This window comes from Anser anser, assembly GCF_964211835.1.
Source record: "Anser anser genome assembly, chromosome: 11".
Classification (NCBI taxonomy): domain Eukaryota; kingdom Metazoa; phylum Chordata; class Aves; order Anseriformes; family Anatidae; genus Anser; species Anser anser.
In genome coordinates, this window is record NC_139732.1 from 14,840,269 (window position 1) to 14,864,624 (window position 24,356).

The window sequence follows — 24,356 nt, forward strand, 5'->3', positions numbered from 1 at the left end:
GCTTGCCCTTTAATTTGAATGCTCAGATGGTGCCTAAATTTATGATGGGCTTCCTGAGCATAAAATCAGTTGTAGCAGCAACCCTCACATAGATTGTAATAGTCTGTGACGAAAGACACAAACTTCATTTTATCTGCTATCTTCATTGCATGTTAACACCGCAGCATCGCTGTGATTGCTACAGAAGAGTTACTTCCAACACTATTACAAACATAAAAACGAAAATTCGGGGAATCAAAAGGTCTCAGCAATAAAACATTCACACAATCTGATGCTCACCACCTAGGAGGCAGATCTGTGGAATGGGGAACACAAGGGTGAAAAAAATCTGTTCCTAAGATGTTTGCTGATAACTTCTACTTTTAAGTACACTTGACAAATAACGTGAAATAATGCATTCAGGGCCATTTGTAAATCTTTTTATTACAGAAAGACAATTATGAAATTAATTTTCATCCAGATGAAGATGTAGTTAAGTTTAGAAAAACACAAGACAATTTTCTGTGAAGTATAAACTGGTGAAATTGCAACGCTGAAACTATATGTAGATGTAATACTTATCAATAATACTTGCAAAAATGTAGAGAAATGCACAGGAAATTCAAAGGTGAACACATGAAAACACATTCTTTAAAAGAGAACAGTAAAACAATCATCAGTTAAGAAACTCTTCTAAAATAGTAATCTTATTTTGCAGGAACATTCCTTTCTCTTGGTCCACTAATGCTAATCTTCTGGAAAAGAAGAACTGCATCAACAACACAGAGAACAAGCAATATCAAACCAAGCACCTGCAAAAATAACAATGATAACATTAGTTTTCTTTTAGAACCTCTATCTTTTGCTGTAGTGACTCATCTGCTGTTCCTCAAAGAAGCAGTAATTGCATCTCCCCATGGTGCTTCTGGCCTTCTAAATCTGTGTGTGATTTGAGACAGCTGATAAATTAGGTATTTAAATCCCATCAACCTTTCATACAGCAGTCTACACCCTGTCTTTGTCTGATGTTTGTCTCAAGAGCTAGAAATGATGTGTTCTCCTTGAAAGAGAAACTAATGATGCTGCATTAAGCAAGACAATGCTTTTATCCAAAAATAAAATCATTCTATGTCTTTAACAACTGTCTAACTTCTGGCCCAGAGTAAAGTCAGCACTTGTAGAAACAAGCCTAGAAGGAAAGTGATAGTGCTTCTCTTGTCAGAAACACTGAACTGGAAGCATTTGAAATCGAAGAAAATGTACATCAATGTTTAAAAATACGACTTTGGGCAGGCAGCTGGAAAAGTGTGTTTGCAGAACTACTGCGCAGTTAACCTTCTCAGCCCTTGCCTTTCAGTCTGATTCCACACTTTGTTTTAATTCAAGTATGTTTTAAAATTGAATTGTCTGATCAGCAGGAGTAATGCTAAGGCAAGCTTTTTCTGGAAAGCATAGTTCAAGACAGGAATACAAGCCTAAGGGCAATTTTCTTTCTCCCAGTATTGAGGACGTCATGCGTTCTGCCCAAACTTGTTTTCCAAGCTATCTGATTGGAATGTCTTCTGCTTTCAACTTAACTTTAATTCATGTTCATCTTGTAACTGAGAATATAAATTATATTCTACCATAGTCTGTCAATTTATCATGAAATCTTTTTGCTTAGGTTGTCAGTTATCAGCACCAATGTGGGCAACAGCTTTGCGTCCCCCTGACTCTTAGGCTGATTTTGAAAAACGCAGGTGACAAGTTCTGTTCATTATTATTTTATTTTTGGTTGCTCGTCACATTCTAACTTGACCTGTATTTCAGGAAACTGACTGAAGTATATTCAAAACTGATTTTTTCCCCCTCACTGCTTGTTACTGCTCTTTTTTTTTTTTTTAGCTTTCCATCAAATTAATAATACCAGTTGCTTAAGATAGTAAACTGGTTTGATCCTAAGTACAAAAAAGTCTTCGTAGTATGAAAAGACCTTTTCAAGTGCCCTAATTTCTCAGGTTGTCAGAAAAAATAATATACACTTCACAAGGGAAGTACCAGCATATCTGATAAAAAGTTTCAACCCTTTTTAGTAAGACAGCAGGCATTTCTTCTTAAATCCTGTAACCAAACTGGATAGTCCAAGAACGACTATGGATTCTCCCACCTAGAATTTCTAACTGTTGAAGTAAATGCACGTTACTCTGATTACTTAAGCTAACTGTTTTCAGCATTAGTACTACTTCTACACAGTAGTTCCTAAATCCAATAAAGTCTTTAAATTACTTGATTTGGGGATTAAGTGAGATAAATTAATGTGCATTCACGTCTGTTTGTGACTGGTTTTCCATAACAGAGTTGTTTTCATGGCCTTATCAAAATGTAAGGATACCAAATCACGTTGATCTTAAGAATCAAAATTCATTAATATTCTCCTACTTACTCCTCCAGCCAGTGTCACTTTGTTGGTCTTGATTATTACTGCAAACAGGCACACAATTAGGAGGAACACAGCTGCTATCACTGAGTTGAAAATATCCTGAAAAAAGCAGTGGAAGCAAAATATTGTGAAATACGCACCTTAAGAAGAATGTGAATAGCTCCCAGTATGGTACAAGTAGTAAAAAGTTGCCGTTTACTGTGACAATAGGATTAAACCCGTGTAAGATCAATAGTGACACCCAGTGGCTTGATGTTAGAAGAGCACTCGTGACAAAACATCCTCATTTCACCTGTCTTCACTTCTTGTTTTTTTGGCAATCGAATTTATGAAAATTCTCTGTTGCAAGTCTATCTACTTGACCTGACAGACTAAAACAGTAAGCAAATTTTTAAAAAAAGAAGTAAGAGGAGAACTCGTTAATATTTAAGGAAAGTATGTATTTAATTTGTCATGTGAAGGATGAAAGGTACAGTATTATAAAGTTAAGCAAATGATACTAACTACAGGAGGAACTGTTAAAAAAAACAACAAACCCCTACATTAACTGATATAAACCAGCTCTTTAGAAGTCTGTGCAAAAGAACACAACAGTTGCTGTTGGGCAAAAGTGACTCAACAATTAAATACTATTCTTGCTTTTAACTTCATGGAAGCGAGGACTGAATTAACCCTGCAAGTGAACTCTCCGAGCAGTCTTCCATTCAAGATTACAACACGCATAAAATAGGCTTCATCTCGAACGCGAGCCGATACTCACAGCCAAAGGCCAGAATAGCCAGGTCATCCTTTTGTCTAGTTTTAGCAAATACAGTAGAAAGAACAACAACGTGATGATAACTTCCATGATCGCAAGCGCTGTGTATGCTTCATGGGCTCTCGAGGCAACGAAGCAGACGAACGCTACGAAGGCCACCAGCTGCGAGAAGAGAAGGGATGAGGGGAGAGGCCGACCCCCGAGCAGCCCCGCAGCGAGCTCTCCCCGCAGGGCTCCTCAGGTACCGGGGCCGCCTGAGGGGACGGAGCCCGCCCGCCGCCCCTACCCCTACCATACGGCCGAGCTTCAGGACGCCCCGCGGGGAGCGGGCGAAGCCGGCATCCACCGCCGCCATGGCGCAGGGGCCGCGCCGGGCGTTGCCGTGCCGCGATCCGGCGGGCGGGGACCCCAACGGCCCCGCTCCGCCCCGAACCGCCCCGCTCCGCCCCTAACCGCCCCGCTCCGCCCCGAACCGCCCCGCTCCGCCCCGCCGGCCGGCCGGAAGCCGTGGTGGCGGGGGTCGCGGCGCGGCGGCGGGGATGGGCGATGTGGCGGCTGAGCGCGGCCTGGGCGCTGCGCGGGGCCCGGGGGTGGCGCGGCCTCAGAAGCGGCCCGGCGGGCGCGGCCTGTCCCGGCAGGGCGGCGGCAGCGGCGACGACAGCGACTGCGACGAGCTCCTCGGCGGGAGGCCTGGCGCTGCGCGGCCGGCCCGGCCCCCGCTGCAGTGGCGACTGTAAATCGGGGGGGGCAGGCCCGGTGCGATAAACGGGGCGGGGGGCGAGAGGGGGAAGTGGGAAGCGTTTCTCGGTTTTATTTATTTTTTAGTTTTTAATTCCGTGTCACCGGTTATGTTGGTAAAAGCAGCTGCCAGGTCCCTTAACGGGCAGCAGCGAGATTCTTCTCAGCCCGTGTGTGTGCCCAGAGGGCCCGTTCCTTCCATTTAATGTGCCTTTGTGGCCCCTGACTGGCCTTCACCCAGCGCTTCGGCGTTCGCTGGTGCTGCCTGTTTTCTGTTGTCGTTGTTGGTTTGTGTGCATTGGTTAAGGGCTAGTAATGTCGGTGCTGCTTTCAAAGATTTTTATCGTGTTGGAAGCATCCTAAAATCTTCATTCTTATCAAGCCCGTGAAGATCTGGGGCCTCGCACTGTGACCCCACAGCAAATACGAACTATCTGAGGAGCCCAGTGTATGCAGAAGTGTGCTGAAGAGGTGCAGGTGCTCACTGTTGGACTCCAGTGTTAAAGTCAATGGAGAACTTAAGATGAAACTGTGTCAGTGTACCCTACAGCCTGTCTGTTACATGGTTACATGATTACCCAAAGCCTTACAGATTTGTAGTTTTGCAAGTGTTCACCTTAGCCAGCAGAGAACCCAAAAACTTAGTGGAAGAGCTCACAGTAAGAGGCTGAGTATAAATATAAATTATGAAGACCTTGGTTGTAACTCTTGTCTTTTTTTTTCCCCATTTTAGATAGACATCTCATAAAAGGAGATGATAAGAAGACTGTTGTAAGTGTTTACATTTTTTTTTTTGAAAAAGAATGTAAAATGTTTAACATCTTATTTTTTGTAAGCGTACATGCATTGACAACTATTAAATGTGTCTGTTCGTTGGCCAGTCTCCAGATGGTGGATCCATTACTCTGTCTGTTATCTTTATAGGTAAATGTGAAGACCTAATGCAGGTTTACATTTGTAAAGAAAACAGAAACAGTAAACCTAAAATGCAGGTTCACATTTATCTCTATCTGTTAGTTGCAGTACAGTTGTGAAGGATTTGTGCAAGTGCAGGGAATTGCTGAAGGGACGAGTTGCAGTTTGAAGTTGGGTGTTCGGTGCTTGGCGTAGCAGTTGCTCTGTACAAATCTGTGAGCTTTTTTCTTGTTTTAGTTTTGTAAATTTCAGTGCCCAAATTTTAATTGTGTAGGTTTCTAAAAGTGCTAATCAATTTTTAAGAAATCTGTTTAATGGATACTGAAATTATTACTTCACTTGGCATTTATTTTAAGTTGAAAGTGAAGTTTAAGCCTGAGGTTGAGGTGTGGCAGGTGGTGCAGTGGGAATGTGGAAGGAGCAGTAGCGGGTGACCCCCTGAAGCTCTTAGGGCCGTGGGGAGGAGATGGGAAGTGGCTGCATGCGCAGCGCGGGGGAAAGTGGGAACACAGGCAGGCAGCTGGCTACGCGGGGTGGGGGTCAAAGAGTAAGCTGCCCCCTGCATTGTAAAGGAACTGCTGGCATATGTACTTTGGGGAGAGGAAAAAGTGGTGGTCTCTGGGGAGCCACAAAATCCAAACTGATCCCTAATGTAGTTCTATAAAATAATCTATTGATTTTATAAGGCAATAGTATACTTTGTATGGAAAAAGTAAGTTTTTACATATGGCATTTACTTCTTTGCAATAACACAATTTTTAAAGGTGGTACTATTTTTCATCAGATAAGTATCGAGGGGAACATTGCAAGTGGAAAAACAACATGTCTGGATTATTTTGCACAGACTACTAATATTGAGGTACTGGATTTGCATTTCTTTATCTTTATTTACATCACGAAGCGTTTGCATGTCTTGACAAAATTGACAGTTAACTCAGAACTGTTGTTCCTTCTTAGGCTACTGAGAAAGAAGCGGCATGTTGTGAGCCAGTGTACTTACTACTGCAAATATTTAGGTATTTGTAGTCAAGTTGTGGAAGAGACTTTTAGATCACGTGTAATATAGCACTTAATGCTAAAATATCAATAAAACATGTAGATTAGAGTTTGTATCTCTGTAAATTGACAGCAGCCCACGTGGGTTGGGCATGTTTGGGCATGTTTGCTTATATGCTATTTCATGTAATTAAAAAAAATATCTTACATTTGTTTTGTAAAAAGCAAAGACATATAAGTAATGATGTACAAATATCTATGTCATGTAACAGAGATTCCAGTAAATAGATAAAATAATACATCTGTTATAATTGTTCCTGGGAATTGCTTAGACCAATATTGAATTTGATTTCATATTGCTTAGAACAGTATTAAGGGAAGGCCGGGCTTACTGTCTTTTAAACAATATTTGAGATCAAACCTCAGTAAACAGTTGCTTTTGTTTATGTCAGATGTTCATACTTTTTCCAGAGGACCTGGGAATGCATTTGGTAAAAGGATTCCACATAGCAATGCTTGGTTTCCAGATGTTATTTGGTAATGATCCTATGGAATAAATAACTATTAATCAAAAAGATAGCAAACATTAATTTGCTTGTAGTGCAACGTTTTATAATAACCCAGTTAATTTCCCAGGTTATCAGATTTTCTGGTTCTACAGTACACCAGCAGTTTTAGACCTTCTGTGAACTATGAGTCTCTTGTGATTTTACCTGCTCTAGTTAGAAGCTTTTCCTGATTATTTTTAAACATTATAGAAGTTTTGAATGCATTTTGACTTTTAGGTCACAATAATAAACCTGAAACTAATACAATGGCGTTCTCATCTTCTTTTCCTTTGGTAAGAAGCGTTATTCTCTGGGAACTCAATTTATGAACAACAGGTCGTTGAAATGTGGTTGGTACTCAGCTAGCCATTCTTTCCCCTACATCATATTGATAAATGACTTGAAAAGTGAAATTATATCTGGGCCTGTAATCAATCCAGTGTTAAATTTTGAAAATTTAAAAATAATAAGAAGATCACGATAAGAAATTATATTTGTCTTTTTTTTTTTTAAACAGTGTTCATGGTTATATTTTGTGTTTCAGGATTCAGTGCTCTTTATTAAAGAGGGATGAACTTTTCAGTACATGTCCCGAATACTCTGACTTACCAAGCGAGTATTCATTAAAAGTAGTTGTAGACTTGAAGGGTCAAGTAAGTATTTCAAATCTAAAGTATGTTTAACATGTGTTTTTTGTTTTTTTTTTTTTTTTTTTAAAAAAGGTCTTGACAGAACCGGTGAATAAATGGAGGAATGTTCGTGGTCATAATATCCTGGTAAGTGATAGAAACAGATTGCACAATTACAATAACTATTCTTTTTAGAAAACACAAATGAGGACTTCTTACCAGTCAGTAAAACTGTTATGAAGGGTGTGGTTGTAATTTCATACAGCAAAAAATAAAGCTCTATGATGCAAAAATCACTTTTACTGTGATTAAGACATGCATATAGTAGACATGTTGAATATTAAGTGTTGTTTCAGCAGGGATCGTAAATTTTTATCTTTGTGTAGCTGAGTGATGAGGGGCAGTGTACTCACGGAGTGCCTGCTTTCAAAACACTGTAACTCTGCCAAGGAAGTGTGACTTGGCTGCATAAAAAGGGGTTGTAGGTAGAGGTCCAGACATAATATTGGATTATACACTTTTTTTTTACTGGGTACAAGCTGAAGAATGTCACAGAAAGCCCCTACTGTGACAGTTGTATTTAAACTGACTTACATGTATTTCAAAGAAGGGAAGAATGTCTTTGCTATTAATCTGCCTCTGAAAATGAGAAGTGTATTTCATCAGTTAATATTGTTAGACTGATATAGATAGAAAATTTAGTCCTGGGAGTCGAGAGTTTCTGCTCTCTTTAGGGTGGTTACCATTTGTAACCATTCCCTGTGGGTAAGTCACTTGGTCACGTCTATGCCCTGAGACAGGGATCTAAGGGCTCTGACTATATCCACAGATACACTTTTGCTGGAATGGTTGAAGTGGTTTGTGATGTCAGCCTTCCTTGCTTGTATGATCACCTCCGTTGCAAAAATCTCGTTCCTGACCGAGATCAGTGCTCAAGCTCATCTGGAATTTGCTGTCAACACAGCATTGTGGATACACCCTAAGCCACATGTGCTTAAACATGTATTTGTTACCGTTACTGCTAGCGTAGGTCCTGTGGAAAAGTTGATTCCCCTCTGAGGATTTGCTGATGCTGTGCTTTATTGTTACTAGTAAAAGCGTGAGGCATGCTTGGTTGTGTCACATCTCATCCCAGCAATCTGTGTACTTCAAATTAGTTTTTCGTTCTGATCGTGAACAGGGAGAAAAGGAGGTCAGATTTATGGACTGAAGCCATGCCACTTCAGCGAATACACTGAATGATGCTTTATTTCAAGTCAGATCTTTTAACTGCATTGCAGGAGGGACTGATGCTTGTAAATGTTGGGGAGAATTGAAGCAGTGAGAAGGAGAATTTGAGAAATCTCAGAAAGCAATCTGAGAAATGCTTTGAGGGTCCCTTGGGGGAAAAAAAAAGTTGTAAGGGTCTGTATTAAAAGACATCTTTTCTGAGGCCTGAGATGTGCTTACTGGAACCATATATGTGTTTCTGGATGGACTGGGTATTGCGAGAGTCTATCACTGCACAAAAATACAGTAGCAGATCAGTTTTTAATTAGTAAATGTATTGCTGTAGTGCATAGTTTTGAAATACACAACTTCAATTTTTTGTTGTTCAACCTTAACAACAATAACAAACAAAAAACCACAAAACAAAACAAAAAAACCACCTCTGTCTTGCTTCCGTCTCTAACCCCAGGGCTTACTGTACCAAGATGCATCCAGATGGGGGATAACATTACAGTCTTACATACAGCTTACAATGTTGGAGCAGCATATTAGACCAATGGTAAGTAAGTATGTTTTTCTTTTAACTTAAAGAACTTAACTTATGAAAGAGTTGGTAAGATGCGGTTATGAGTAATAAATATTTGTTTTAATCTTGTATCTGAAAATTAGAATTCTCTGTGTATTCTTTCTTTGTTCCTGCACCGCGTATGCATTTTTGATGAAAAGATAATGTTGTTATGCTCTACACATGCTCCAGAAGGGTGAAACACCTGCTTCCTGTCTGCTCAGATCCTTTGCTTCCCAAAAGTAATACTGCTTCTTTTGCATCACCCTTTAAGAGCTAGACTTGCAACAACAGCTTCATCACATGCTGATGACTTGTCTGTATTGATCTTTATATAAGCACAGCTATTGCAAACCTTTGGCATGTTTTAATTAATAATAAAGATGTTCCATTGCTGTCTAGCACAAATTTAGCTGTTGTTTCTCATGTTTTTCCAAAATATTTCCACGCAAATTTTATCTGTTGCTTCACTTCAGATGGTTTATGCCCTCTTTTTATCTTCTTTTTCTCTAAGTATTTCATACCGGTGCTTTTCCGGTTTTCCAGAATGATAAAAATCTCATTCTGTTGTAGAAAAAGCTCATTAAAAAATTCCTAAGGATTGCCCAGCATTTTAGTCTGTACTTTGCTGCCACTTGAACCTTGCTGAAACCACTGATGATTCCATGGTGATTAACATGCAGAATACCTGATTGGAAAGAGCACTTCCAGGATTGCATTGGTCTGCAGGAATCAGTATGTGTCAGAGAATCTGTCTTCTCCAAAATGGAGCACTGTTTGAACACATGCAAGATGTGGCTAAGGCAACCATTGTCAGTGATTTTTTTGGCATCTGTATGGGTAGAACACTTGAGACAGCTTTAGAGTTCTGCTGTCTTGCTACAGTTTTTCTGATGTAAGGTCTGTGCTATTGAGACAGTAACAAACTTCAAGATGGCAGCAATTCAGGTAGCAATAGTTTTTGTTGCTCTCTAAGTCCTAAGTGGATTGCTGCTTATTTTGTACTTCAGCTGCTGTGTTGAATACTTCTGTAGCTACCTTGAAACTTGCATATGAATAAAATTTAATTACACAGGTGTTTTAACAATGTAGTGACCACAAATAAGATTATTTACACTTGGGTTTTGTGTTCCCTTTCCCCAGTGATTTTTCTTATAGGATTTGGAAGAGCTGAAAATGTTTTGTATTTCAGAATGTACAGGACATTATGTGCAATAAGAACTTGAAAAAACACAAATAGCTGATAAAATGTAAAAAATGTAGTTGGTGACTGTCAAGTTTTATTTTGTAGATTTCCCCGGTAAGAATGATGGAGAGGTCAATTCACAGTGCAAAATACATTTTTGTAGAAAATTTATATCGAAGGTACAGTATATTATTTTCTACTTTTATTTTCTGTGTTTAATTAAATAAAAGCGTCGAATGATTTCTTTGGTTATTTGCATCTAAGTAGTCTGTGCTTTTGTACTACTCTTTGTTGGAGTGGCTGTGTGCTTTGTACAGGGCCTGCTGTCCACTGGTAAAGTAAAATCTAGAGGATGTGGGATAGGTGTCAGCATTCTTCACAAGTGCTCTCGTCTTTAGAACATCTTAGCATTTACAAAACCGTTAATTGAAGTTATCTGCTCTCCAGCTGAATATACAAGTCTTGCTTAAATGAAAGCAAACAAATACTGAATAGCTCAAAAAACATGGGGCTATAAAGAATAATACTATAGGAGGGAGAGAACTAGATAGTATTATCAGACATAGCATCCAGGACTGTCACATCTTGCAAGAAAGAACTCAAGCAATAAGCATTCTAGCCCTCACGTGGTATAGCTCAGAATCAGGGTTCACAGGATCAACACAGACTCAAAACCCTTTGGTCAGTGAGTGAGTAAAGAAAGAACGAGAACTGTTTGTCTGTAAATGTCATTTTCTGAATTGCGGTCTTCCTCCAAGCCCCCCAAAATCATAGAGCAGCTGGGTCTAACCTTTTTTTTTTTGTTGTTGTTCTGGGGCATAATACTGTGGCCCAGGACAGAAAAAACATTTATTACCTGGCCTGTGTATAACTCATCCACTCTGTACTAACTAAATAGTGCAGCAATCAGCACAGGTATTTTTTATAATGCTGATTGTGTACTGAAAATACGTAATGTTGTTTTAATATTTTTTTCAGTAGTCTTATGGGACAAAATCATTTTCTTGCCCCTGTGTGCAGGGAGAATGGTGGCATGCCACAAGATGGCACCCATGCTACGTAAGTTTCTAGTCATTTACTGAACTAGTTTGAAACTTTACTGAGAGACAGTAAGATGTGAGGCAAACAGAAACAGGAAGAGACATTATTTATCCCAGTCTGTATACAGTGGAAATGTAACTGGAATGCCATTCTTTTTTTTAATTAGCAACATTTTTTTCATGGTAGACAAACTGCTTTTGTCCCAAGAGAAACTTGGCTGCTATGAGGCAAAGTCTGCATATGTCAGCTTTGTGTTAATTTTGTAATAAAATTTTTAATGGTATCTAAGATGTTTTGTTGCTTCAGCACTTTTTAATGTTGGACAGAAGGCACTTGTGTTTTGTTACAGTGAACTAGAAGCCAGCTGATGGTACTAATAGCAAACCAAAATACAATATGTGTGTGTGTAAAAGGATTAGAAATAAAACAAGGAAAAATTGGTACTATGTGAAAATAGGCATCGATTCACATTCAAGAAGAAGAAAAAAAAATAGTAAATTCATTCCCCCTCATACCCTGTCTCCAGTGGTGGCCGCAAATACTTGAAAAGAGTGTATTTGGTGACCTATGGAGAATTTATTTTTCCATGAACCTGTCCAGTCTCCTCTTAAGCATGCTTCGACCTTAAGTTTCCAGGATGTCCTATGACAAGCATTTCCATAGCTTTATTCCATATTACTTGTTTGCTGCCCTATCCTTACTAGCCATAGTTCTGTAAAGATCATCCAGACTTGTCTAAAAACCTAATACTTCTGTGTACAATAAGTAAAACTGCTTATAAGAGAAGATGCTAACGGGTGTATGGATATAGCAGTAACCATAACTGAAGCAGAAATGAAGTCTGTTTCAGAGTTCTGGAAGCATGTGAAATCTCTCGCTCAGTAGAAAGTTTTTTAACTTAGAGGCGGTATCCCTGTGATATAAAGCAATTGTAGAGCCTGTATTAGGGGCTAGTGAAGGTCTTCTTAGTAACTACATGTTTGTGCTTGGTACTGAGTGCAGTTGCTGAACAAATTAGGAAAGAGAACAATTAAAGCGGTAGATAAAACTGTAAAGTCAGTGATCAAAGATGCATCATGTTAGTCTAATCTAGTAATTGTGAATTGTGACAATCAGTCTGAAGTTAAGTATTTGTCAGGGAGGTTTTTGGAGACTTTCCTGAGCAATTTTTCATGGAAGTGCAGGAGCTGATGATTGTAATGTGGCAGGAAATCCCATTTAAGAGAGACAGTGAGAGGGGAAGTGTCAGGGTGGAAGGAGGTTTTCATGTTGGATCAGTCTTTGGATTGCTGCTTTGGTTCAAAGGGAGACTATGCTAAATCATTTAGTTGAGCTGACAAAAATTTCAACTGTAAGATAGAAGGTACTTAGTTGAAAAGCAGATACATACAATATAAATATACCTTTTATCATATATAATATAACTTCTATAAAGTTATTTTTTATATATATATGTGTGTGTGTGTATATATATATAAGTTGATTGATTACAAAATAATGCTAGCATTGTGTAGTTCAGAGAAAAGTGTATGTAATTCTTGGAAGTATCTGGCAAAAAGTTTCCAGGAGAGAATGAAATATTAGTGCTCTTGTACAGAGCTTTTAGAAGGAAACATTACTTTTTACACTTCTTACTGCTCACTCATGATCTATGAACTAAAACTGAAAACAGGTGTGAAGCTGGGATACTGGAATGATCAAAAGAACTGAAAGCCTGTTTAAAGAGACAAAACCAGTGCCATATTCGTACAGAACAGTTGGGATAATCACTTGTCATCTATTGGCACACCAGCTGCAAACAATAAAAATGGGAAAGAGTGATATTTGAAGAATATAACAACAAAAGAATAATTAGATAAAAGCTGTGGATACATTAGATGCTGAAAAATTAGAAGATAGTGTCATCTCCATCAGAAGAACAAAGGGAAAATATAAACTTTAGGCTTGGTAAATTTATGTAGAAGGATAATAGTACCCTGTGGCAGGGAAAAGGCCTTTTTAACTTAAAAAGATTACATCCTGTGCTATGTTTTTTGTTCGATTGCTGCATGAGAATTTAAAAAATCATTTTGTAACTCAATAGATTTTGCAAAGGAAAATGTCTTTGTATCCTTCCAGATGCTTTTTCTCTCCCCATTAATGTTCCGAGAAGGAAACTGCTGTCTGTAGGATAGTGTTAATTACATAAGTTAGTAAACATGCAAAAGAAGCTTGCGGAGAACACAGGAGGTTGCCCATTGTAGAAATGGAATTATTCCTGTCAGATTAAAGGTCTGCAGAACAAAACTGACCTCACATCTTTAAATTTTACTGAAAATTTTATCCAGAAAAGCCTTCAGGCTCATGCTGCTCAACAGATATTTTCAGGTGTGTGGAAGGCATTTTCCCAAAAAATTCAAAATAAAGTCTCAGACTGTGTGGTGTAAGCATGCTACAAAGATCAGATTTTTTTTTTCTGCTTTCTTTTCTGTAAGAGAATGTATTGCTTAGGGTTCTGGTCTTAAAAATGCAGAATTCCTTTTTATTCCTAGTCCATACAAGTCCTCCTTTAGGTGGATGTTTAGTTTAAGCAAAGGATGAAGAGCTGTGGAATATCAGGAGTAGGAGCTCTTTGATCCAGTGTCACTCAGTATTTGTGTTTTGGCTTTGCAGGCTTTTTCCCAGAGAGAGAGAAATAGCATAAGATTTACGACGATGATGGAAGGCTTAAATTTTGAGCCATTGCTGAGAGCTTCTCCGGCATGCACAGATTGCATGAGTGTCCAAGTTCTTGTTGTGATTGAACATCTGAGTTTAGCACTGAAAGACATGCTCGTGTTAGGTGTAAAACTGTAGAAGATTTTTAAATGTATGCACGTGAGTATACATGATACGTTGCAGGGTAAGCACTCGCACTTTGTCCCATTTGAATTCATAGGTATTTATAATTTTGCGGTAAACACTTTTTTTGCTAGGAGTCAAATGTCAGCAAACTTTTCAAAGATGCAGCAAAACCTGTATCTTTAGGGACCTTGAGCCTGATACAGAATCTTCATGTGATTACCCAGGGGACTCTGCAGACACAGGGAAGGCAAAGGCATGTTGTCCGCAGGGGAGGTCAGTGCAGAACTGATGTGGATATATCCTTTAGGTTAAGAATGGTGTTCTTTTTTTTTTTTTTCCCCTTCTTATTTGTAATTCCTTTTGAGCTTCCTGTCTTCCAGAGTAAAGCAGCAGAATCAGTGTTTGGCTTACTTATATCAGAAATGTACGCTTACTGATACATTAGAGGAATAGCAGTGAATTGGAAGATATTCAGCTGGATGGCAGATAAAAAAGGGAGGTGATAGGAATACTGTTTTTGCTTTCTTGCATACTTAAGTGGAAATATCTTTCTGGATTATCTTTATTCGGTTTTGCAAGCGATCAACATGTTGCCAGGAGAATGGTTGAGAAATCTGTGGAAGATTTTTATTCAGCAGTATTTAAAATGTTGCAATTGTTTTTAATCATTCAGCTGGAAAGGACAGGAGTCTGTCGATACCTTCTTCTTCTTTACTTTATTTCTGTTACAGAGGCATTTAGGGAAGAGAGTGGAGTATGTGTTACTGTAATCAATTTTGAATACAAAATAATCTGAAACTGGTAATATTTGACTATTTAGGAATATGGTAATATGAGAAAGCTCTGATACCAGTAAAAGTGTAGTGTGGTCCTTAATATATCATCTGTAGACTACCTTTTACATGAGTTTGAGATTTTATATTCTTACTGAGATAACTTTTCGGGGTAGTTGTCTCCAATATTGTCTGTGTGTTCTGAATACAAAGTTCAAATTAAGCATGCTGAATATTTCAGAACACAAATATTTCTTACAGTAGGAGTTAATTTTATTTACATGGTGTCATTATTTTTTCACTGCTCTTTACTTTGGTTTCTATAGTGAAACGTCATTGCTTCTGAGTAAATCAGGACTTTCTGGTGTCATGCAGTTCAGATATATTTGATATTATCCTGATGTAAGAAACATGAGTAATAAATATAATAAATATAATTGATGCTCATTTGTTATTATTGTATAAATGTCACTTATACCTCAACACGGTAATGTTTTTTCTTCTTAGTCACCAAGTAACTGTTTCTTAGCTGTGGTAGGAAACATTATTAATGCTTTTAACTGCTAATAATAGAAACTTTATGCTAGTCAGTGTTTTTAGAAAGAGAAAAATTTGGACTATTTGTATAGACAGTGCTTTATAAGGCCTTCAATGTTGGTTTTGTTTTCATTTCACGTATGCTGGAATAAATTGGGAGTAGTTCTAGTCAGGTTAAAAAAACACCAGTCCATATGAGTTTAAAATTGATCTTTGTGTATTGTTCAATGAATGATGACTTTCATGTTTTTTCAGCGGGAAAATGCCAGAGGTGGATTACGTTGTCCTAAGTGAATGGTTTGACTGGATCCAGAACAACACTGATGTTACAGTTGATTTGATAGGTAAAATTTTGATGGGATCTGGAGGGGCACGTTCGTGGGTGGGTTTCTTTACTGTGAGGAGAAAAAATATTTTTTTCTTCATAATCACATTATTCATTATGGTAGTGGCTATGATGTGTATCATAAGACAGTATGAATTCATGGATGTTTCAGGGGTTGATTAACAGCAGTGCCAAAGTGGAGGTTCAGTGGTGGTACCCAAATCAGGATCCTTTCCTTCTTTAATTTGTGAATATTTTTCTTTGCTTTTAAAGCTGATCCTTGAACGTAACTATTATTTACCTATATATATGTTATATATATATATTATATATTATTATATATGTTATATAGATGTTTTATTCACAGTTTTATATACATTATTACATTTATTGACAGTTTTATATATATTTTGTTGACAGTTTACCTGCAGACTTCTCCTGAAGTTTGTTATGAGAGATTAAAGAGAAGATGTAGAGAAGAGGAAAAAATCATTCCTCTGGTAAGGAGTTCCTTCAATATATGTGGTTACAATGAGCTTGAAAAACACATTAATGCCAATGTAAGTCCTTAAATCATATCCTGAGTGTATTTCCAAAATTAACTGCAGCTGTCTGGAGGAGTTGGACTTGATGATCCTTGGGGGCCCCTTCCAGCTTGGGATATTCTGTTCTGTTTCCATTGTGAATTAAAACTTCAGTATTTGATTTTGGTTTACTTTATAAAAATGATCTATCGTGCATGCTGACTTTCCCAAGCGTTATGTTTTAGTAATCAGTGTACTATAGCTGAATGTTTTAGTGGCGTATTAATCAACTGTTAATCTTCTCCAAGATGTAAAAAGCTAATTGTTTTTTGTATCATTAAATAGCATAAAGACATCCTTTTGAAGCACAGATACTCGTGCATGCAGATGCTGAAAATTCTGTGGGCGCTTATCATCTGCTATTACCAGGAAGTTTATGCTTGAAGAGTGTCTCTGCTTGTGTCTCGAAACAAGCAACTTCTTGAAAATAGTATCTGGGAACCTGCTTAAAAATAAATCAATAGAATGGTCACTTTGTATGTCACAGGTTACACAATAGCTTTTCACTAAACAGGCTTTCTCCTAAACAAATCCTAAATGGAAAGAAATGTAGTTATAGGAGACATGCTGTACACTATAAGGGTATCTACTGCTGCGTAGTTCAGTAGAAGTAATTGTCAGTTGAATGTTTATGTGAAGATACATGCGAAAAGCTAGATTTTGGGCCAGGTACAATTTTGCCTTGGAGAATAAATCCTTGCTTGGGTGGATGTGAAGAGACATTGTTATGTTGTAGCTCTACTGAGGGGCAGGAGCGGGAGAAGCCAGTTTGAATGAAAAATGTTAAGTGGTTTCCATGAAAAAAATCTAATAGTTGATGAGAGGCAGAAATGCTTTTAGAGGAAATTAAATCAGTTAGGAGAAACTGAACTGGCAATATTAGGAAACACATTGACGCAGGAAGTGCCTTCAGTATGTTTTCTTTGCAGTCTTACCCTTTTTGTCCTTACCTCCCTTTGTTGTATTTCTCTCTCTAAAATCTTGGGCCAGGTTATACCAGTGGGACAGAAGCACGGTTTTTGATCTTACAAGGTGCTGAGAGCCCTGTGCCCTTGTAAGCTCTGTCTCTTTGAGGTTCTTTATGGAATAAAACCATATACCTGGAATTAATTTTTCTCACAATTTTTTTCTCAGATTTATGTTTTTGTTAGTGGAACTATCTGATGCTCATTTTCATATGCAGTTGTTAACTTCTTAACAAACATACAAAAATTGCTTTATGTGTTTCATCCCTGGGAATGTTTGTTATTTGAATGCCTCTTTTCTAGGAATATTTAGAAGCTATTCATCAGCTCTATGAGGAGTGGCTCATTAAACATACCTTATGTAAAGTTTCCTGCCCAGTGCTAGTGAGTATAATTTTAGTTATAACCAATTAAGCACATGGATTATTGTACTCTTGTTCAGGGGTGAATGTCCAAAACACTGGAGGTGCCCACTGCTCGAGAAACCTGCCCATATCCTCCCACACTCCCTGCCACTCGCAACTATCCCGCCTCAAGACAGATCTCCGGATGAGATTCCTAAGTAGTTGTTTAACCTTAAACAAAACCTGAAGCGCATTCAGGTGACGTAACAACAAGAACATGCTGGTCTGAGTATCCCAAGGATATTCAACATCTTGGAGAACTACCGTAACTAGCTCGGGGGATAAGAGGGTGGTGAAGGAGAAAGGGAGAGTGAACAGGTAGGAAAAAATATCTTCCCCTGTCCCCTCCACAGATTGGCTCCCTGATGAAAAAAGGCAATAGGTGTAATTGCCAATAGTTTCCGAGATATGGTTTCCAAAGTATAGAGTCGACGACAGTGCTGAGTACAAATACCAGGTTAGAGTCATGACCAGAAATCTCATCATTTCATAAGCCATTGTTACACCGCACAGTACCGTAACAATCTTAAACCAGGGCCCAGAAAGGATAAACAGTGCGACAGGGAGCACATACGGAAAGTAATGTGCTGTAAAACTCGATTTGGAAAACAGGTACAGCAGACTTGAGATTAAGGCAATCAACATTGTGACTAGCAACTATTAAGCAGGTCCAATACTTATACCAATTTTAGTTTAACACACTCTGGTCAAATCTGTCGGTATCTCAACCCTTCGTGCCCCATGTTGGGCGCCAAAAGGGCTGTTGTGGTTTAGTCCGGCCAGCAGCTAAACACCACACAGCCGTTCGCTCACCCTCCCCCCTCCCTCTCTGGAATGGGGGAGAGAAACAGGAAAGTGAAGCCGGTGAGTTGAGATAAAGACAGTTTATTAAGACAGGGAAATAATAATAACAACAATAATAATAATGATAATAGTATTAATAATAATAATGTGTGCGAAACAAGTGATGCACAATGCAATTGCTCACCACCCGCTGACCGATGCCCAGCCTATCCCCGAGCAGCCGGCCCCCCCACCCCGGCCAGCCACCCCTATATATTGTTTAGCATGACGTCAGATGGTATGGAATACCCCTTTGGCCAGTTTGGGTCAGCTGCCCTGGGTCTGTCCCCTCCCAGCTCCTGCTGCACCCCCAGCCTGCTCGCTGGCAGGACAGAGCGAGAAGCCGAAAAGTCCTTGGCCTGGTGTAAGCACTGCTCTGCAACAATTAAAACATCAGCATGTTATCAGCGCTCTTCTCATCCTAATCCAAAACATAGCACCCTACCAGCTACTAGGAGGAAAATTAACTCTGTCCTAACTGAAACCAGGACAACTCTTTAAATATTAAGAGTGGTAATTAGTGGTAAAAATAAATAAAGCTGCTTTTTTAATAACCTTTGGAGAAAGAAAGCCTTAGAAAAATGTTTACTACAGCTATCCACAGAGAATAGCATAAGTCTGGTTGTTATCACATAGGTGGAATGTGGGGGGCTGTTCAGTTCTGATTGTTTTTAGGATCAGACACATAGCTTTTCAATGAATGCCAGATTCTGAACAGAGAAATATTTAAACAGATTTCTAGGAGTATTTCAGTCTGGCTTCAGTGGTAGTCTCATTTTGCTCAAAAGCAAATATATATTACGATGGCATTATTTCTAATGTTCATGTTCTTGTTTTCAAGGTTATTGGAGGTGACCATGACATGCAGAAAATGATAGAAAAATACGAAGAACACCGGGACCAAATACTAAATCCATATAATATGCAACACCATTTATAGAAGTCTGTGGTACTTGTATTTTAAAACAAACAAACAATGTATTTATAAAGTCCTGTTTGGGGGCAATTTTGAGTATTTGCAGTACTTCTGAATATAATTTTTCTACTTTAGCATTACGCTTTGTAGAATGTTGTGGACTTCCCACTATGAAATGTTCAGAAACTGGTCACAAACAGAATATACTCCAATTCCCTTCCATGTTTTTAGGTTCTCCATCTGCTTTTCTGTCGATGCTGTTCTGTTGAAATACGTCTCTCTCTCCCATTTCCCACTTACTGCTGTTTCCTATAAATAATCTAAGTTTCTTCTTTTTTTCACCGTGACAAAGCTGTTTTTGTAATTTGAAAAAAGTAGTTCCATACAAAAGGTCAGGTTTTGTTAGAAGAAGGAAATGAGGTACATCACATTAAAGTAGGTTTGTAAAACAGGTCTGGTCATGTCAAAATAGGGTGTGTGGGTTCCTTACTTTAATCCCACATACACTATTGAATTTCATTGAATTCAGTTTCTTCTGCTTTACATGAAATCACAATATAGCTCTGAGGTAGCTATGTATTAGCATAGTCGCACTGAATTCAGTGGCAAAAGAATAACAGTTTTTGTGACTGTGACTGAAGAATGACTCTGAGGCCTTCTTTTTTTAGGCCAGGTTTTTAAAAGGGCTTACTTCTCTATTTTTCATGAAATCACCTTATTATGGCTTACGTGAGGACTAGTGAAAATACAGTGTGCACAGAACTCTGTTGTTCCTTTCAAATGGTGATATAAATATTAGAATTAATTGATTTTTAACTGCCTTGGATTCTTAAATGATTTTTTTTTTTTACTAAAGAAAAATGCACATAGTTCCTTCAGATTACACCTTGATGGGTTTAAAATGCACATAGTTCCTTCAGATTACACCTTGATGGGTTTAAAATGCACATAGTTCCTTCAGATTACACCTTGATGGGTTTATTGTGGCTTACAGGTACTTGGACAGTAGAGAAATGGGGGGGATTAATTCTTGTGGTTGTTACTGTAAGCATTAAGTTGCTCTGCATTTGCATGTTACCCCCTTCAGTGTTGTCTTCAAGATAATGCTTTTAATGAAGCAGTTATGGCTGTTTTTACATTGCTTTTTTCTGTTTAATTTGGGGGGGGAATAATTTCTGAAGTATGGTATATCTTTCATAACAGCTTTGATTGGTTTAATTTGCACAAGCAAGGTTAACAGTACTTTAAAACACACTTGGATTAATGTTGTTGAGCATCTGTCATGGCTTTGTATTGAATGCTTCTAAAAATGGCTAATCTCCAAGACTTTAGTTAGTATTTCCATCACTAATTGCCTAAATGTCTGTAACTTGTTGACAGTCATTTTCAGTTACTTGATGTTTTCATGTTTCGCTTGATCGCGAACAATATTTTATTGTATTATTTTTTGAAATCACATCTTTCATTTTGTAGTTTTGTGGCAGCTGTACCTGAAATGACTGCACCTTTTTCCAAATCAGGAAATGCAGTTCATTTCTTCTTGTTATGTCCATTTGGTGGGATTTTTTTCCCCCAAATCAGTACAACTTAATAATGATCAGTGCACTGAGCATTTCTTAGCGAAGTACTAAATTAGTATGCTAAAGCTTCTGTATGCTGTTCTGTTGTTCTGTTTTAAAGCTTTAGAATTCTAGCTTAAAAACAAGATTTTACATGTTAAATAATTATCTTATTGACATTTATTTGTGTAGGGGTAGTGGTCATGCTTGAAACCTGTTAAACTTTCAAAGTTTTTTTTCCTCTGTAAGAGACCAAAAGAAATATTTCTCTAGAAATATTTCTGTAAGTTTCACTCATTTGCAATTTGATTATGGCTTGTAGAAGCCAATGATAAGTATTTTGTATGCTAGCTTGGCAGTCCAGAAAAGAGCACTTAATTGTTTTGTAAAGAGAGTCCTGTGGTACAGATAATCTTACTGTCATCTTTCTGCATTTCAAAGCAATTCGGTTTTGAACAGATTTTTATTTTTTATTTTTTTCTTCACTATCAGAAGAGGAGTTTGGACAGGAGTTATTGATATTCATAATTATAATAAGATATAGGAAACAACTATATAATTTATTAAAAATTACAGATTCAATTACTACAGAGTATGTTTATTTTATCTTTTGCTATCTGTTGATTTTCGTAAATAGATTTCCATATATTTGGGATATGTATTGAGAACTGGGAACAGAAACTAATAGCTTGTTAGTTACGTGCCATGAATGTAAAATGTTTGCAGTCAGCTATAGATGTGTAGATAACAAATACTGCAGTAATCATAAATAGGTGTTTTTAAACCTGGAATTTGCTTTCTCTGAAATTTCTCAGTTCATAAGGGGGAGAATAAAAAGGACAATCAGCATTATTCTGATATGATTTTACTCCTTTTTGACTGTCAAAGAAGGAATGATTGGGCAGCAAGTTGCAAAATATCATAGAAAGTATTCTGTTTCTGTAGGCATGCTGAACTTCAGTACCAGTGGAATAGTTCCTATAAACAAGCTGCCACTTCTCTTGACTTTTAAGATGTGGTCTGTAGCTTGGATGTGGCCTGTATTTGTAGACTGAACCGCGTGTAACTGTTTTTTGTACGTTTTCGCTATCCTGCAGTGTGTTGTGGGAGTGCATGAGATAATTTAAATTTTTCTATTTTATTTTTAATTTAAATCTAATAGAGTGCTAAGGTTTACATTAGAGCATCTTCAATGTGAACGGTGAGAATAATTCTCACTCTGAAAGTTTCAGATTACTTAAATCTACGTAATTTAGCATCTTGCAGAAATGACTGGTCAGTCAGTTAGCCTTTGTGGTGTTGTTTCCCAGTACCTAGACAGCTAGTAGTGGCTACTTCTTAGAACAGTGTGCAAATAATTTAAGAAAGTGTCTCTTTCCATTCTCTTTCCATTTCCTATTTTTTTGCCTTTTTTTTTTTTTTTCTGGTTTCCTGAGCCGTAGGTTTCTGGTTTCCTGAGCCGTATCTTCATGTTTAATGCCCATGATGGAATTTTCTTCTGGAAATGTATCAGTTTATGAGCATTTGTAAATTTTGACATAATATCCCATCCCAATGAGTTCCACATCTAAACTGCAAGCTTTGTGAAAAGTCATCTTCTCGTTATGTATTATTTTCTCTTTATTGCATACTTAGTCTGGCTGGATATCTTCTCCAGACTTTGGTATTTACCTTGTTCTGGTCAAGGTGTCTTAGCAATCAGTACCATTCAGGAGCAGCGCATCAATTGACTTGAAGACAGAGACTGGCAAAAAATCAAAACGTTAAACAGTTGCATTCTTGTCATCTGGCCTTTTGTGTACTCTCTTCTAGCATGGGAAGCATGTTTAGATCTTACTTGTTTGATTAAACACTTCAGAGTTGAATGTCCAAAACTGTAGATCCTAAGAAGCCTTGGAACTTATGTTCACCACGGTAATTAGCATACAGAACTACTGCCAATACCAGGAACTAATCCAGCATCTCTCTTCATTGAATGCCTTCCTGCAGAGACGGGGTATTCTGCCATCAGTTGCAATTAAAACGTTCAGACCTGAAGCTTTTTGTCTCTCTCCTGAATAATGGCTCTCCTAGGAAGTTAGTGTCCTGACTTTGAGAATACAATCCTTCCTGTAGAGTATGGAGGTTTAAGTAGACATTGTACATTTATACATTTCTAAAGCAGGATAAAGTCAGGTGAGGATTTTATTTTTTTTACAGCATTTGGTTAACTGCAGCATTTGAGGGGGCTAACAGTTGCAAGTTTCTGAAAATTAAGAGTTATTTTCAGAACAAAATCTAGTGGTTCGTAGATTAATTCCTATGTAAGAGAAATGTAGTCTTCTGTCTAGTTGAGATGCTATCTTCATTTATCATTTTTTTTAAAGAGAGACTGGCCTATGATAGTTATTTGTGCTGTATTAAGATCAGGGCACCATTTTGCTAAGTGTTGGGTAAACATCCACCTACCAGAGTGATCTGTCTCTGAACACATACAAAAGGTCAAACAGGAGAGTGGCAGAATAGAGAAACACCTTTTTGTCTTTTGTACATGCTACTTGGTTTTATTTTTATGTCAGGGGGCTTCGAGGTGAATCTTCTGCTCCACCCTAGAGTCTGATAGCAGTGATATATTCCTCTCTTGCATCCCTCCATGGTAAATACTAAGTTATTAGGACTGAGAGTATGCTGCTCTGCAGATGTCACTGTATTCCATTCCTATTCCTAATTACAGGTTGCTTTTTTTTTTTCCTTTTACTATTTAATGCTGTGAAAATGAGCCATGTAGGTATTTGATCGTCTGTCTCACTTAGAGAACTGTGCCAATTAATTTTCAGTGGGTGGACCCTGTAGCAGTTGTGGTGGGTTACTGGTTACTCTCTGTGTTTAGATATACGGTTAAATAAGTGTGATATTTCAGAGATCGTTTTTTTTTCTTTTGCAACAACTCTAATAGTACATACATTTATCTTTGCAAGTGCTTCCCAGTCCCTCTCAGGTATGCTTTTGTTTGTGTCTTGGGGATATATTGTTTTTTGACCTTTGTTTATAATCTGAAGCAAATTGTAATTCTTTGTTCATTCAATGCCTGCATGCTGTGCATTTTTGTCTTCACAATGAAATTTTGTTCTTGGATTTATAAACAAAACAGTTGATTCTAAAGCCAAACTATGTTTGTTGAGCACCTTAGCTCCAGACAGGGCAAGAATGCATGTGTGATATGAATGTTAAGGGGAGGGAAAATGACTATTCTGAGAGACATGTTGGGGAGAGGTTGTGTGACTGAATCGTATCATTCAGCAACTGGTTCTGCTGCCTAAGCTCTGTGTCTGCACAGATCAAAAGAGAATTTCTCTAATCCAAGGCTTGGGAGAGCTGAGCCATTCAAAGTGGTTGTGTGTAGCATATAAATTCGGGAACAAAGTTGGCCTTGTGTCTCTATAATGGAAAGCCATAAAAAACAGTCAGTAAATCCCCATTCAATTCACTGACAATCAGGACCAGCTGTAGCACAATTAAAGTTGACAGCACACAAGGGGATAGGCACACATTTCACAAACACAAATCACCCTCCTTTAGAAAGAGTCTCAGGCAGCCCTCTTGTTGGCTAGCAGTGCTGCTTAAGTGGTTGCTCTCATTTAAGTCAATTAGCCAAGGAGAGGTGCA

General features: G+C 38.1%; 2 protein-coding genes across 3 annotated transcripts; one reads left to right on the forward strand and one right to left on the reverse strand.

Moving 5' to 3' along the window:
• Nucleotides 1–404: 404 nt before the first annotated feature.
• Nucleotides 405–3,606, reverse strand: CKLF (chemokine like factor). The gene is made up of 4 exons (XM_083794789.1): nt 3,448–3,606; nt 3,159–3,317; nt 2,402–2,497; nt 405–791 (listed from the first exon to the last, which is right to left on the reverse strand). Exons 1-4 carry the CDS (start codon nt 3,508–3,510, stop codon nt 687–689), a joined length of 423 nt encoding a protein of 140 aa, XP_083650915.1. The 5' UTR covers nt 3,511–3,606; the 3' UTR covers nt 405–686.
• Nucleotides 3,592–23,858, forward strand: TK2 (thymidine kinase 2). Of its 2 annotated transcripts, XM_083794766.1 has the most exons (10): nt 3,598–3,888; nt 4,627–4,664; nt 5,593–5,667; nt 7,075–7,128; nt 8,660–8,749; nt 10,047–10,120; nt 15,371–15,459; nt 15,861–15,940; nt 17,293–17,373; nt 19,078–23,858. In XM_083794766.1, the coding sequence occupies exons 1-10, from the start codon at nt 3,702–3,704 to the stop codon at nt 19,174–19,176; spliced, it is 867 nt and encodes a 288-aa protein (XP_083650892.1). In that variant the 5' UTR covers nt 3,598–3,701; the 3' UTR covers nt 19,177–23,858. The 2 variants fall into 2 exon arrangements, with proteins under 2 accessions (XP_083650893.1, XP_083650892.1); XM_083794767.1 differs by lacking the exons at nt 17,293–17,373; nt 19,078–23,858 and adding an exon at nt 16,310–17,286 and having other exon boundaries at nt 3,592–3,888.
• Nucleotides 23,859–24,356: the final 498 nt, after the last annotated feature.